This window comes from Helianthus annuus, chromosome 2, assembly GCF_002127325.2.
Source record: "Helianthus annuus cultivar XRQ/B chromosome 2, HanXRQr2.0-SUNRISE, whole genome shotgun sequence".
In the NCBI taxonomy this organism is placed as follows: domain Eukaryota; kingdom Viridiplantae; phylum Streptophyta; class Magnoliopsida; order Asterales; family Asteraceae; genus Helianthus; species Helianthus annuus.
This window is the reverse complement of record NC_035434.2, coordinates 16,772,094-16,788,146: the sequence shown is the minus strand read 5'-3', so window position 1 is coordinate 16,788,146 and position 16,053 is coordinate 16,772,094. Positions and strand designations below refer to the sequence as shown.

Here is a 16,053-nt window from a genome sequence, read left to right as displayed (position 1 = left end):
TGAAAAATGAGCTTGGTCTAGTGTTCCACCCACAACACAAGGCTACTGGCTACATGCAAAATACCCAGATGGATCTCAGATCAACCCAATGAATTGATCTATCGGATCTCTTATTTGATTACAGGATCACCTTTTGTAATCTGTTTAGTCATGCGGATGAATCAGATCTGAGCAAATCCAAATCAAAACCCCACCTGTTTATATACCCTTTAAAAAGCCTTTCAACCTCTTTGACTTGTTCATCCCAACAGCCCATAATCGACCCCTTTACTTGTAAAGGGGTCAAAAATTGTCACCTTTAATCATGAATGAAGCACAAGGTGCTAAGCTACTATGGGAAATTGAGCCAAAGGAAACCATAATCAACACAATAAAAAGACATTTATACGTTCTTGCTACCAAAAAGACAAGTATGTGCTAAAAAAACAAGCCAAAATACGAGTTTTTACGTACACGTAAATATATTTGAAAATTCTTTATTCTAACCCTAGCCATGAACCTCAGCTTAATCATCCTTGGGAATATCTTTCTTTGGAAGCTCCTTGGGTTTTGCCTTCTCTACTTCCCTGCAAATTTGGCCAAACTTGGTGTAAGATGATACATTGAAACTATGACATATGAACAAAGTAGGTTAAAACAACTTAATATTATTTTCTATTTAGAAAAAAAAAAAAAGTACACTTGATGCAACCTAAATGAAGTGATGCATAATAAGAAGTCAAAAAATATATATTTAAAAAAACAAGTAGAGGTACAGGTTGGAATAGGGCTAGGTAAGTAGGTAGTCAAAGGCTCAAGTAGTCAAGGCGCAAGAGGTGAGCATGTCACTTAGGCGCGAGGCACTTTAAAAGCGCAAGCCCAAAACCGCAAGGCACATGCGTATTCCAGACTATTTTTAGCTGGTTTAAGGGGCTGTTTGTTTAGCTCTTAATGGGGCTCTTAATAGTTCAGACCTCTTACTGGTTCAGCACTTAATGATTCAGATTGTTTGTTTCGCGAGCAGATGTCTGAATGGTTCAGACATTTGCCTCTGAATGGTTAAGCAATATACAAAGTCTGAATGGTTAAGACCCTAATCTGAATTGGTCAGACATTTGTCTCTGAACGGTTAAGCATTATACTACCTCTTAATGGTTCAAACCTCTTACTGGTTCAGCACTTAATGATTCAGACCTCTTACTGGTTCAGCACTTAACCATTCAGAAGTTGCCAAACGGCCCCTAAGCCAGTTTAGCAAATCACACCTTTTCCCACACTGGCTGCCCAAAAATTAACAAAAGAAAAGCAAATGAAAGTACTATTACTAATAACTATGCCTATTATCTAAAATACCATTTCTGTTTCTCGGTTTGAGTATAAATGATATAGCGATTTCATAAGCCTATAGCAAAAACTGTAGTCTAAAAAAAGTTCGTGATCTAAGGTATTCTAATCATCGAGTATTCTCCAAATATTATTTGTACCTTTACTCTTCATGAATAGAGTTGTGATCTCAAATTCTCAATGTTTCATTTATTGAATTTAAGGGAAAAAAAGTATGATAAAAAAAATCCACCCTATCATATTAAGATTACACTCAACTACTCAAGCATCTTACAGTGATATAAGACCCTCGGGTTTCAATGGGACACTAGTGTTTTACTATTTTGCCAATTATGTCTATATAACTTGTCCTCCCTCGATAAGCTACACTGCCTAAAGTATCATATTTATTTACTTTCAACGACAAAAGGGGAGAGTGAGAATCAAACTCAACAACTACACACTCATTTTAGCTCACTTCAGACTAGTTTGCATATGTTATTGTTGTACGGATTGCTAAGGAATGAAACTCTAGCAAAGTGCTCTTGAGTGAAAAATTTGAATAAACCAAATCAGGTTCATAAATCCCCAACACACTTATTACACCTTATGAGATAGGTGCATTGTTTATCAATAAAGTAAAAATGTATTAATGAGGTATACAAATGATCAAGGGTGCAGATAAAATTTCATAAAATCAACTTCTACCGAAGTTCTTACATTTGGAACAAAAAAAAAACCGAGGATCTTCTAAGTCATGGTTAAGTCACAACTTCATTTTCGGAAAAAATATCATGCAGGCTTCAATTCATTCAAATGAATGATCAATGTCAAATATTAAACATCATTCTTGTTAGCTCAATATTTACCACTCTCTCATCTTCATCATCATCATCATACTCAGTAAATCCCACCAATAGCAAAGCTAAGGGAGGGTCTGAGGAGGAGGGTAGATGTAGACAGCCTTACCTCTACCCCGTATGAACAGAGAGGCTGCTTCCAGTGAGACCCCCGGCTCGAATTTACCGCTCTCTCATCTAAACTAGCAAACTGATGTCTCCAAGTGTGACAATTACCGATAAATGTCGCTGCGAATATAACTCCTATTTTGGAAACTTAACTTTCTACGAAGTAAATTCTAATCGCCAAACAAAAGGATAATTACTTACTTTCTACAGCAAATAACATCTATTCTGCATAAATTTCAAAACCTATAAACCTATAATTCAAGCAACAAACACTCAAATCTACAAATCATATACATATTGTAAACATACTTCGCAGCTGATTTAGATTCTTCTTCAAACCAGTGACGAAGATCTAACAAAAGTTGCATTTGAAAATGGAAGCAGACTAAATACGTGAAGATTATCAATAAATGTCACTGCAAATAGAACTCCTATTTTGAAACCCTAACTTTCTACAAACTGAATTCTAATCGCAAAACAAAAGTAGAATCACTCAATTTCTACAGCGAACAACATCTACTACGGATAAATTAACCTATAAATCAAGCAACAAATACTCAAAAACACGAATTATATATGTATTGTAAACATACTTTGCAGCTGATTTAGATTCTTCCTCAAGCCAGTGACGAATCTGACGAACGTTACGTTTGAATATAGAAGCAGACTGTTTGACATCGCTCCGCATGAGTAGAATCACCGCGCTAACTCCGGCAACGGTGAGTATAAAATTCGTTAACGCCATTGGCTGTACGAAATCCGATCTAGAAAAAAAGTAGTTGACCGAATGGAAACCTTCGTCTCGGTTGTTAATATTATTGTAACGGTGGCTGTACGGTGGAAACTGGCGGTGGTCGCCGGAGATTGATGACGGGGATAGGGTTTTGAGTGGTGGTAATGGGACGGCGGTTTAAGAGTTAAGACCACCAGAATATGGAAAGTGAAATTTGACAATAGAGCCCTTTAACTATGTATTTTTATTAGTTGTGTCATGGTTGTTGTTGAATTGTTAGAAGGGTCAAAGTAGTAAATTTGAGTAACTTTAAGGGCATATGTTAAATAGTATTAGCTAAAGTTTTGAGGTAGATTTGAGTGGGGTTGAGCTCGGTATCGGATTTCGGAAAATATTGGTACCGATACCGAAAATGTTCAGTACGGTACGGTACCGATATTTAGGGATGAGCATTTGGTACTGGGTACTGAATTTCCCGTACCGAATTTTTTCGGTATCGGTAGCCACTTTTTGGCATTTTCGGTATCGGTACCGGTTCGGTACGATACCGGTAAAATCCCGAATTTTACCTTCAAATATTGGTCTCGTATCGGTACCCAGTTTTGACGAATTTCGGTACCTGTATTTTCGGTACACGTACCACGTTCATCCCTACCGGTATTTAAGGTAAAATTCGGTAAAACACTGATACCGAAAATGCCAAAAAATGGGTATCGATTTGGTACCGAAAAAATAGGTACAGGAAATTCGGTACTGGTACCAAGTACCAAATGCTCATCATCCCTAGTTGAGGGCTCATGTCTAGCTCGAGTTTGATAGTTTTCAAACATTGGCTTATGCGCGTGTTTGGGGCAAGGTAGATTTGAGTTTTTAATTTGAATATGTATTACGACTACTAAGTGCAAACAATCAGCCATTTTGATCAACAACTTTGCTTTCAAAAATGCTAGGAGAGTCTCACAATTCGTTTAAAATATGTAAATAGAATTTTTTGCTACAATAATTGCGTTTTCTTTATTACTATTCCAACTAGTGTCATATTGTTTATTTTTTATATGTATATAAGTTTAAATTCTAAGGGGTATGATATTCTCTGTGTTTTTATGGTAAAATCCCGACACATGTTTTTGGTGGAGCTTTAGGTGAGCTCGTTGTGTGAAACATAAGTTAGGTGTATAAGGCCATGTGTTATCGAGCGGTGGAAGAGGCGTGGTTGTGTTCACATCCGTCAGGCGCTGCTGCTGAAAACCGTCCCACACTGGCGTTGAGGGCGAGGGCGGACCACGAGCGCGAGGGAGAGGGAAATAGACGTTGGGGAGCATAGGAAATCTCTCATTTCGTTTCATGTGACCGTTAGACCCAAAAAAGAGAGAGTAAATGAGGAATATTTATTATCGAGTGTTGAAGACTATACTTAATATCTGAGAGTAATTGAATGCAAATATTAGACCATCTATATTGTTTTTTTATTCAGCAGTTATCATGGACAACAGACGTGACAAAAGGAGATTTTGCATTTGTAGCCATGTCTCCGCGAACACGTCCATCAAAAGCAGTCGCAAACCCCCGCAAAAGGTCATTCGGGCAAATCCATACGTCGCCTCCATCTAAGCATCTTCAAAAATTCACAGGTTTCCATTGACATGTGACAATGGCAAAATGGTTTAATAAACAGTATTCAAGTAATTTTGTAATCATACCATACACATTAATTATAAAACTCAAGAAAAACAATAAACACTTAGGTTGGAGAGCGAGTGACTTCGGTATGGAGCAGAACGGGAGTGGCTTCGCCTAAGATGGAGCTTCCGGCACCGACAGGAAGCCAATTTCACAGCTGGTGTAAACTATGTGAGATGTAGAAGCCCTATGCTGAGCGGGATTGATGTCCCAAATTAGCGATGCTAGCCTGCTGCAAAGAAGAGTGAAGGTGTTGCGAGATGGACAATAAAAGACAGGAAGCGGGAACACCTGCCACCACCTCTGGTACCAGCAGGGCATACCCACCTGTCGATTTAACCACCTCTAGATATAACTTGCAGTTGCTAGGCCAAAAGCGTAGTAAGATCCAACAAGTAACTTGGCACACAAGCAAACTTCCATTCCTGCAGATCTATCTAATTTTCTGAACCTTTCTAAAAAATGCAAACAAAAACTGGTCGAATACAAACACTAGTATCTTATAAAACTGCATATTGTGTAATAACTTGTTATACAAGGTGCTTCATCATATACGGGCCTTCGAGCTCGTAACCCAACTTCCTGTAGTAATGCCGTGTTCCGACACCCGAAATAACAGCTATCTTCGTTGACCTGTGCTCCCTACTAGCAATCCGCTCAGCTTCCTCCATAAGCAGGGTACCATACCCCTGCCAAAATCGAACACAAGTTATATTGACAAAGTTGCAAATACTAGACTTCACAAATTCAACCAGAATATTATTAGTAGTAAACAACGAGGTTTAAAAAACTTAAACCACTCACAAAGATACAGTTACACATTTTTTTAAAGGGTAAAATGTGATTTTCGTCGGTTTGGCCAGTTTTGCGACTTTCATCTAAAAGTTTGTTTTTGCGCATTTGAATCCAAAAGGTTCAAAATTTTGCCATTTTCATCCGGTTCGTTAACCCCATCAATTTTTTTCGTTAAGTCAGGGGTATTTTAGTCTTTTTTGTTAACTTAAAAGCAATTTGGCCTTTTGAATACTTGTACATAAATGAAAAAGACCGAATTGCCTTTTAAGTTAACAAAAAAGACGGAAATACCCCTGACTTAACCGAGAAAATGGATGAAGTTAACAAGCCGGATGAAAATGGCAAGATTTCAAACCTTTTGGATGCAGATGTGGAAAAACAAACCTTTGGACGAAAGTCGCAAAACTGGTCAAACCTTAGGGACAAAAATGACATTTTACTCTTTTTTAAATTAAAAAAAAGGTGGTTAGAGTACTCCCGACACACTTTGAGTGGAACCCGTTACCCAACAGCCCAACTCACATGATAAAACTTGCTAAATAATGACTCATTTCGACCTAAACCCGTTGACTAGTTACCCAACCCGACCATTTTAATAAAAAAAGTACCTGATGTTGCAGTTTATCAGCATCACGACCATGTACTGGAACAGCAGTTCCATAAACGTGAAGTTCACGTACAATAGAGCATCTTCCAACAAGTTCTGGGCAAGTAACATTTTTGCCGCATTTTCGCAGGCGTAGTAATCCAACAAGAATATCCTGTGTTCAATAAAAAATAAAGTTAAAAACAATTTATTCAAAATAACACGAGTAATAAAAGTTTAGAGCGGCAAAAAGGTTACAAAAACAAAATGATCAACAATGAACAGCAAGCATATATCCATATCGAAGATAAATCACATTATATATGTGATAAATAAATAACAAAATATATACAACATGATTAATTTGCAATTTTTTCCCTGTTCAGCAGGGCAGTGTGGATGAAGTTTATAGTGAAAGCAAAACATAAAGAATTAATTCCATTTTACCTGTCGAGTGTCTTCGTATGATAAAAATGTTTCCCATCCCTGATTTGCAGTATAATCTCGCCGAACAAGCTGTACTTCATCTGGCCTGATCTTGTGATGAATATCCTAGATGTAACACAATAGAGACATGTTACGTGTGAATCCAACCATTGTAGATAAACAGATCAGAATACAACAAAATTAGATTTTTAATGTACAAAATCTCCCAAATTTTTTTTATTCAGAATAATAAACTTTTCATTATTCAAATAATAATATTTTAATATTAGAACTTGACAGCAGTAATTTATATAAAACTTAAGCATTTTGAAAGAGAAGTTGGTTCGGCTCAAACCAGCTCGTTTTGACTTCCAACTCGTACAAAAAATTACCCAGTTTGACACATAACTCAACCCTACTAAATCATTTATTCAATATTTTATATTATTATTAAATAATACAATTTTAGTGATGACATTTGAAACAAATTATTTACAGAAAAGCTAAAAAGCTAGACAAAAAAAAATCGAGTCAGCCCAATCTTTTTCAACCAGCATGAAAAAGCTGTGATGCCATACAAAAAAAATATACCAATTTGACACATCACCCAACCCAATGACAAATTTATTAAAAATAAGAGCAATTTTCAGTAATGTATATAAAAAATCAATATTGCTTACTTGAATTCCAGCTTCACGTGTACGAACATCCCTGCATTTTAAGCCTAGATCATCCATACGGGCTAAAGCAAGTTCACGAAGATTCCCTTTTTCAACACCGGAAGTAACCAAAGGCATAGGGATATCCCTTTGAACCCTGTAAACACGAGTCCATGGGGGCACCATGGCTAGAATCCGAGCTACAATGTCAACAAGCTGCTCTGGAGGGTAATTTCTATACCTGAAAATATAAAAACAAATTATATTCAGTCAACACAAATAAAACCGGACATACAAAACTGAAGAAAAGAACTGGTACCAACTTCACTCAGTCCAGTTTTCGGGTCCAGAGTTTTAAAAGAAAAAAAAAATCTAGGTTTAAGATAGCTGCAAACTGAAGAACAGAACCGGTACCAGCTACACTCGGGGTCCAGTTTCGACCGATCCGCAACCGATTTTGTTTTTTTTAGAAATTTTTTTTCAAACGTGAAACACAATCATCGTACAATCATATTTTAAGGTTACTCCATTGTCCCAAAAATATTGTCCACGTTGTCTTTTAATGTCTTATAAATTGTCCACTTTCAAAATTGGAGTCATAAAAATTATGATTTACCAATTTTCCCATTTTATACCCTTTAACTCGCAGGATTCCCCGCGCTACGCGGCGGGAAATTGTTCGGTATCGGTTTGGTTCGTTACAATACTTGCACTCATCATAGAGACCGAAAGAGAAACCCAAAAAACAAAGGTGTGATATGTTCAGAAGGATATCAACATGTATTTTACATTGATCGAAATCCATAAAACCGAATATTGGTACAAGTACCAACGTTGTTCGGTCAGAATTGGTTCGGTTCATGACGGTATTGGTACGGTACCAACACTCGCATAGCTTACGTTACGAATTAAACTCCATATTGAATGTAAATTTATACTGAAATGTCGAGGAAAAAATATTAAACGCCGCTGCGTATTCAACTTTATTAGAAAAGTTAACAAACACAAGTTATTAGGAAAAAAATAAAAATTAAATGTGTTAAAAGCGTATATAACGAATATTGGTACTAGTATCGATAGTACCGATAGTCCGATACCAGTACCGCATCATGTGATGTGCGCATCATAGAATCGCTTCACACGATGCGATCTCACCACCGCATCATGTGATGCGCGCATTTTAAAACCAAGATTATCTGAATCAATAAATCTTGATTTTTCTTAAAAGCGTTAAGGGTAAAATTGGCACTCGCTACAAGCCTACAATCTGCACTAATTTCATGTATCCTGAAAATTAAATTAAGCTTTTTGTTTGTTGACAACAAGTGTATAAAACTGCGAACGTGTAGATTCGGTCCCTTTTCAGTTCCATGATTCTTAACTTTCAAGTTTGAGCCTGGGTTCGAGACAACAAAGACCCCTATGAAAGAATGCTACATTCACGTAAAGAACATGATACCTGCCAGTTTTCCAGAGCTCATAAAGACCAGTTCCACGAATAACAAGTGTTGGATAAATCTTGAGCCCGTCAGCTCTAAAAGAAGGGTTTTCAAAAAACTCCTTAAAGCTTTCCATATCCCGCTCGACACCAACATTTGGAAGATCAGGCATCATATGAGCAACCACCTAAAACCACCCGAAAATGTTAGAACAGCTTGAATAAGAAAACAAATCCAAAAATCAGATATTTATTTAACAAAGGGATTACTTTTACGTAAAATCAACCTACTGATGTTTGATTGGGAATGCATCAACTGATCAACATATATAGATAAAATAATCACCTTAAAACCAGCGTCTTTTGCCAAAGAAAAGCAATCGGCAACAGCTGCTACTGTGTGCCCTCTATTGGTGTCACGAGCAACATCTTCGTATGTACTTTGAACTCCGATTTCCAAACGTGTACAACCATATGAAAGCATTTGCCTCAAATGAGGCCCAAGACAGTAATCTGGCCTCCTAAAAAGAAAAACATTCATGTTAAGAGTGAAACTAATGTATAAATTAAACCATTAATTATCCCATATCTACTACCTAATAAATGAATACAAAGTTGGACACGTGTCACCACCATATTTCACCTAACTAATTTTTCCCAGCCCAAATTCCTCCATGACCCTAAATAATGATATGTTTTATAAAGTATTAAAGAGTAACTTAATCCTATTTTAATATTATTAATTTCTCTTTTTTACTCATTTCTGACGTAATAAATTAACCATTATTATGATAATATTTTATTCCCATATAATGGCATATATAAACCGTTAACTTAGATCATAATTTTATAATAACTAATTATTAATTAAATCTGCATAACAATTTTTAATAAGAATAACAAATCTATTTTACGACACATCAATAAAATAATTTTCATATACTTTAAATAAAAATCGTATATTTTCAGTATTTAACACGTGTAATACACGGACTATTATAGTATTACAGTGTTACTAATTAACAATTTAACATAAGCCAGTTTTGTGATAAATTCAAGTTAGTTGTGTAAAATTTCATATTGGTAATAAAAACACGTCAGTTATATGAAGTTTTTTACATATCATATAATTATACCGTTTCTATCGTACAATCGTGTGTATTACAAAGGTCTATGACCTAGTTATAACATAAAGTAGATGCTCATAGCCATGGTTTAAAAAGGCTTTCCGAGGCCCGCCTCGAGGCTTACGCCTCAGCTGAGGCTATAAAAAAACGCCTTAAAGGCTTAGCCTCATAGGGGTCAACTGAAACCTAAGCCTCAGTCATCCGAGGCTTTCCGAGGCTTTTCGAGGCGCCGAGGCGGTGAGGCGAGGCGGTGAGGCTTAAGCCTCACTAGACCTTGTGAAAATTGAAAATTTTTAGGTTTTCTGGACTTTATGTTAGACCCATTTAGTGTTTATTGGGCTTAATTGGTGGGCCAACCCAATAGTTCACTTAAAAACATCTATTAGGCTAAAAAAAACCTAATTGGATGATGAGTGGATAGCCAACCCGAGTTGGGATGAAGATGGCATTGGTGGAGTTGGCGGGTCAAATGAGGAAGAAGGTGATAGTTCATAATCTAGGAGGAAATAAGGAAAAGAGTTATTAATTTGGTTGATGAAGATGACGATCTAAACACGCCAGATGAAAACTTTGAGGATGATGATGTGGAGGAAAACGAGTTCTATGATATTTAGATGTCATAACATTACTAATTTAAGTTGTTCGAACTATTTTATACTATTTTATGATGTTTGTTTTATGTTAAACCTTATTTGTTGAACTATTTTCTATTTATGATGTTTGTTATGTGTTACTTTGTGATTTTTATGAGAGATATATATATATTTTTAATATTTTTAATAATGTTTCGAGGCTTACGCCTCAACCTGCCTCGAGGCTTACGCCTCGTGAGGCTAAGGGAAAACGCCTCGATACCCATTTCCGCCTTTTTAAACCTTGCTCATAGCTAATTCTTGACTACAAGTGACAATCAGTTTTACTTACGTCTCAATAGTCATTCCAATACATTTTGTTGCACCATGCTCGGAATAGGCAACTGCCTCTTCAACGTTTGCGGAAGTGTGCCCTGATAAAGCATCGTGAAGATTCCTTATAAAGTAGTCCCGGTATTCAGCAGGCAATGACATGAACGTGCCGCCCATTAGAATAAACTCAACCTGGATCAAGCAGATGAAATTTTCTAATCGATGATTTTTTATAATTCAATAATAAGATACTAGAAGTACACATGATGGCATTGTGTCACACCTTATCTACACTATGACCCAATCGCTTCAGCTGGTCAATCCTGCTTCTGGCTTGGACATATGGGTTATATCTACAAAAGTAAATATAAACACACTTTTTTTAGTAGATTGCAATCTAGTGTGATTATCTTAAGATCTTGATAGCTGATACATATACGATAAACACTGATAGTCAAATCACAATAAAGATAGTAAGATACAATTCCAAGTAAAATGAAAACATGCCTTCCTTTCATAGTGAGCACAGATTGAAAAGACATTAAACAAATTGACACTTCAGTGTCAACTTTCACAAAATAAATAAATAAATAAATATTAAGGCTGCCAAATCTTACCTTTAAACCAGCTATTCCAAGCTAAAGGTATAACTTAAACCAAATGATATCAAAACATTGACCGCTAAATTGTTGGCTAAAATCGATATTAAAAACCAAATCAAATTTAGTTGATAAACACGTTTTAACAATTTAAACATCTCTTGATCATATACTATTAGAAACAATGAGCCCAAGCTTGTCCAAGCTCACGCTCAGCTTGCTTAACTTAAGCTCGAGCTCTGCTCGTTTGGAGCACATTTTTAAAGCTCAAACTAGGTTGTGAGTTTTAATTAAATTTATCATAAATGTATAAATAATACTATAACTGTTGTATAAATATATATTTAACAAAACTTGTAAAAATAAGAGGCTCATTTAAGCTCACGAGCCTAGCGCCCTAGTCAAGCTTGATATGTGAAGCTCGAGCTCGTCTATTAAAAGAGTTTAACCATTAGCTCGAGCTCGCTTAAACTTGGCTCAAATCAAGCTTTTAGCAAGCCAATCTCGAGTAGCTCACAACAATCACAATTACACGTGTTATACTGAACCTATGTGGGCAATATCCCGATATATCAGTGCTATATCGGTCAGAATATCGGTACCGATAATATCAGTGATATTGACCGATATTTGACTAATATATCACCAATATTCCCGATATCAATACCTTTCTTCTTATTTCTACCATTTGTCCTTCTTCTTATTGTTGCTATTAGTATTTTAAGTCTTAATGTTAGTGTTTTAAGTCTTAGTCAGTTCCTACTTGCTACAATTGTTAGTGTTTTGCAAGTTGCAAAAGGCAAATTTATTAATGGTCGAAGAGCATACTGAATTGTTAGCGTTAAACTGCTATATATATAAATTTAGCATGATATTAGAGTTACCGATATCCCACCGCAATAACCGATATCTCAAATATCAGTCCTTGACCGATATCCGATATTTTACCGCATTAACTACTTTGTACTAAACTAAACCATTTAGAATATAACATGTATACTCAAATTGACCAAAATACAAGCATGTTTTCCAATTCAGTTGGTAACACTCACTAACTCATATGTCAAGTACCTTCATATAAGTCTAAACACACATTGACAAACAATTCTAGAACTTATTAAATTAAATGAGACACTAACGAACTTAATCTGTGAGGCATGCTAAACCTAAATGTAGCCTAGGGTTTCTGATTTGTATCTGCTGCAAATAAAACTATTCAAAACAAATTCAAACAAAACAAACAAACAATCGGCAACAACAAGCTCACCTCGCACGAATCGCTCGCATACTAGTCGGTTCATAACCAGTATACGATTGCGTACTATACTCAAAATCCGAATCAGGTCCACCAGGACAATACACACATATATTTCCAGTCGTCGCTATATGCGGACACCGATGCGGCTTCGACATAACCGCCACAACCGCTATACCTGAAGCCGTTCGAACCGGTTTCGCTCGAAGCTTCGGCAACAGAGCCTCACGTTCAGTATCCGGAAGAGCAGCAATCATTTCTACGAGCTTCGGAGCACGCGATAGACCGTATTTGCGGCATGCGGCGGATTTTAGGGCGTTTAGGTCGACGTTTTCGCCGTTACGAGAGAGTTCTACCATGTTGTTGACGATTTCGGCGATTGCTCTGACGCGTGATTCTTCTTCTGTGAGGTTTTGTGATACTACGCCGCCGCGGCCTGGCCGTGGGAGCTTTCTGGTGTCGGTTACAACCGCCGCGGATGCCATGGTGGAGTGATGGAGAAGGGAGGTGCGGCGGCGGAATGACGGTTTTGAGGGTTTATGTGACTGGCAAGTTGGAGAGTGTTTGTGTATCGACTATCAGGCCCTGAAACGATGTCGTATTAACTTATAACCAGAGTTGAGTTCAGGATTGGTCAAGTCTAGACTCGGTTTGATTCGGATAAAAATAGAACCATGAAGCATCTTAGCGTAAAAGTTTCATACTTGGTCTGTTAAATACCCGAAGACGGGCCCATCATGTGGCACCCAACTGACTTCGCAATCCTGTTTTTACAATTTGCTTTACGTGTTGTCGGTGCAGTTATCTGGATGATTAGTGATTGTGTGTAATGCCTGACTGATATTTGTGTAGTGTTACGTATAGCTTAATTAGGGTTTTTATCGCTTCACTCCTCTGTGTTTGCTTATTAAATTTCGGGACGAAATTTCTTTCAAGTTGGGGATGATGTGACAACCCGAACTCTCAAGGCTAGTATCGTTGAATCTTGTGATCTTCACTCAATGTTATCCCTCTTCTTGGTGTTAACGTTCTGTTCGTATAACTCTGTTAAATCTATTTGTACGATAACTCGTTAAATAACGTATTGACATTTTGGGCGGCACATCTTTTGGGCCGCATTTTTCACACGTTAAAACCTGACAATGTGTCGGCCCACAGCATGGGCCACCTGAGCCCATTGCACACTTGTATGCTCTCACTTTTTGTAGATTTTGACTTCGGCCCAACTCTTGTAATCTTGGCCCAACTTTGGTACGTGACATGATCACCGGCCCACTAATTGTTTTATTTGGCATTACAATTGTGTGTACGTAACATCCTGATATCTCACAATTTACTACATAACAAAATCCTATTCCCCTTTCTTGTTGTGCGACAGCCCAAGTGGATGGGCTTGAGCCCACTTTGGCTAATAATGTGAACTGCCCAAAAGCAAAACCTTCACACTAATTGTATACGTAATATGTTTCCTTCTTGGATTAAACTTAAAACACAAAAACTCAAATAAAACCCTACTCCCCTCCCCAAGGTTGCGTACAGAAGGATATTCCCCCCCCCCCCCCTTTTATGTTATATGTATTTTATAAGAGGTGCCTCATAATTTTCGTAACATATCAACCCTAAGTTATTCTTCTTCTCTCAAATCACTACGGCATCAGTCCCTGTCAAGGAATCATATCCCTCCGTCAAGTCTTCTGGTTAGTAGATTAATCCCTGGGCTACCTCATAACTGTTTGTTCTTGTTCATGTGATTAGTATGATCTTCTTGGTTTAGTGCAAGAACTCTATTGTTGTTGATTTATTTTAATTATATACATGCTGTAAGTAATGATAACACGGGGAGGAATAGATACGTGTGATAACTTGAGTTTGATAAACATAAACTGTTATGTTAATATGGATGGTTGAGTAATGATTCGATGATATGATGAATGCCATGTGATTGACACCATAATGATCATTGAAATTCCGACACCGATTAGTATAGATCACGGACCCGTACGAAGTAATGATTCGATGACGATAGTGTAATACATTCATACATGGAAACAGTTATGTGATGGTAGGATAGATGGTGTATCATGATAGTATGAGGAATCTGTCAATGGGTGATTAAATAATGATTCATAACAAGAACTAGTTCATGATTTCAAGATCACTCGATGATGACTATGTGCTTAGAATAAACTGAATAATGATTAGAATGATTATGGAAATTGTCTTGAATTACGGTACCGCGTAACCGATACCGTGCAAATGAGAGATCGCACACTGTATGGGTGAATTCATGTGATATCGGTCAAAAGCACAAGGTGGGTCGCACACCTCCTCCGGAGTTGCACACTCGTATGAGGGACCCTTAAACCGATTTGGGCTTTACATGTTGATCGGCCCGCGGGATGACCGCACACCGGTTCACGAACAAAATAGGATTTGCATGTTTACGTGGATAACAAACCAACTGATATGTAAATATGTGAAATATAAATTTGTGATGTGGACTTTGGTGACCCGAACACCTGTCATGAGACTTCATGATGACAAGGGCCACTATGTTGCATGATCAAACTATGTTGCATGGTCAACCATTATAACGTGCATGATATTATGTGTGTAGTATTTGTGTAATATGTATAAATGAACCAACTACCTACTACGTGTAAATATGATGATAATGGATTGGTGTGTTACATGAATTACCATTGTGACTTGCATAACGATATGTGTAATCTGTGTACGCTAAAAGTGTAGTATGTGTAGAGAATACGTGTTCTATGTGCATATGAAACTGACTGTTATTGGTAAACACCCTAGGGTCTGATTGATCAATTTGAAACGGGTAGTGTAACGTAGCATACCGAGCAATCTAAGGTGAGTTCATCTCTCTCTTGAGCATGCGTCCCGGTGGTTGGGACAGTCAGTGGGTATCCCGAGGAGGGATAAGTCTTTTGGGTAAAAACGGGAATGTTGGATAATATACTCTTCCTATCACCTTTAAAGTCCCTCCGTGTTGTTTGGTTACCTGGGAGGTAACATGGTATTAGTTAGTAGCGCTACTTAGGTTTGGCAACCTCACCCCGTTCCTGGGAGGATGGGTGTTGAACTAATGACCTAGTCATGACCAATGCTTTGATAGGAGCATTGGAGAAAGGGCAAAATAATCAGAAGCCGTCTTGTATTGGGGTATTATCAACATTGTTTTCAACATTACTTTCAGAATTAAATCCAATGGATTAACTAAACACTTGGTAATCAACGTTTTCGTAAAACTATGAACTCACCAGCGTTGTCTGATACACTTGTTGCATGCTCGCAGGTCGTTAGATATCTTGGATTTGGGAACTTGCTGTCTGGAGTAGCCGAAGTGGTCATGGGTCGACAGGAAGGATTTATGTGACTGATTTCTTGATACTATACTTTGGGTTGAAACAGTTTAACTTCGTTTACTATTTGCTTCCGCTGAACTTATTGATTTTCGTTTAAACTTGTTGAAGATGTTTTTATTAATAATGGGGATTTTATTTATAACTTGTATGGGTTCAATGTAATTGGTGGCTCGTTATTGGTATGTCACACGCCT

The 16,053-nt window shown here is 37.3% G+C and overlaps 2 protein-coding genes across 2 annotated transcripts; both read right to left on the bottom strand.

Moving 5' to 3' along the window:
* Positions 1–341: 341 nt before the first annotated feature.
* Positions 342–3,258, bottom strand: LOC110911727. Its single transcript, XM_022156357.2, has 2 exons — positions 2,864–3,258; positions 342–566 (listed from the first exon to the last, which is right to left on the bottom strand). The coding sequence occupies exons 1-2, from the start codon at positions 3,013–3,015 to the stop codon at positions 506–508; spliced, it is 213 nt and encodes a 70-aa protein (XP_022012049.1). The 5' UTR covers positions 3,016–3,258; the 3' UTR covers positions 342–505.
* Positions 3,259–4,627: 1,369 nt separating this feature from the next.
* LOC110911737 (elongator complex protein 3) lies at positions 4,628–13,040 on the bottom strand. The gene is made up of 9 exons (XM_022156369.2): positions 12,486–13,040; positions 10,903–10,972; positions 10,639–10,811; positions 8,934–9,108; positions 8,609–8,775; positions 7,171–7,390; positions 6,512–6,616; positions 6,087–6,239; positions 4,628–5,372 (listed from the first exon to the last, which is right to left on the bottom strand). Exons 1-9 carry the CDS (start codon positions 12,956–12,958, stop codon positions 5,214–5,216), a joined length of 1,695 nt encoding a protein of 564 aa, XP_022012061.1. The 5' UTR covers positions 12,959–13,040; the 3' UTR covers positions 4,628–5,213.
* Between the last annotated feature and the right edge of the window lie 3,013 nt (positions 13,041–16,053).

What these genes read in the sequence shown, in the direction of transcription:
- LOC110911727 (XM_022156357.2), bottom strand. Translation starts at nt 3,015, where the DNA reads ATGGCGTTAACGAATTTTATACTCACCGTTGCCGGAGTTAGCGCGGTG. An exon ending in GAATCTAAATCAGCTGCAAA is followed by an intron (nt 567 to 2,863) that starts GTATGTTTACAA and finishes CCAAATTTGCAG; the next exon opens with GGAAGTAGAGAAGGCAAAAC.
- LOC110911737 (XM_022156369.2), bottom strand. Translation starts at nt 12,958, where the DNA reads ATGGCATCCGCGGCGGTTGTAACCGACACCAGAAAGCTCCCACGGCCA. An exon ending in ATTGGAATGACTATTGAGAC is followed by an intron (nt 9,109 to 10,638) that starts GTAAGTAAAACT and finishes TTTTCTTTTTAG; the next exon opens with GAGGCCAGATTACTGTCTTG. An exon ending in CAAAAGACGCTGGTTTTAAG is followed by an intron (nt 8,776 to 8,933) that starts GTGATTATTTTA and finishes GGGTGGTTTTAG; the next exon opens with GTGGTTGCTCATATGATGCC.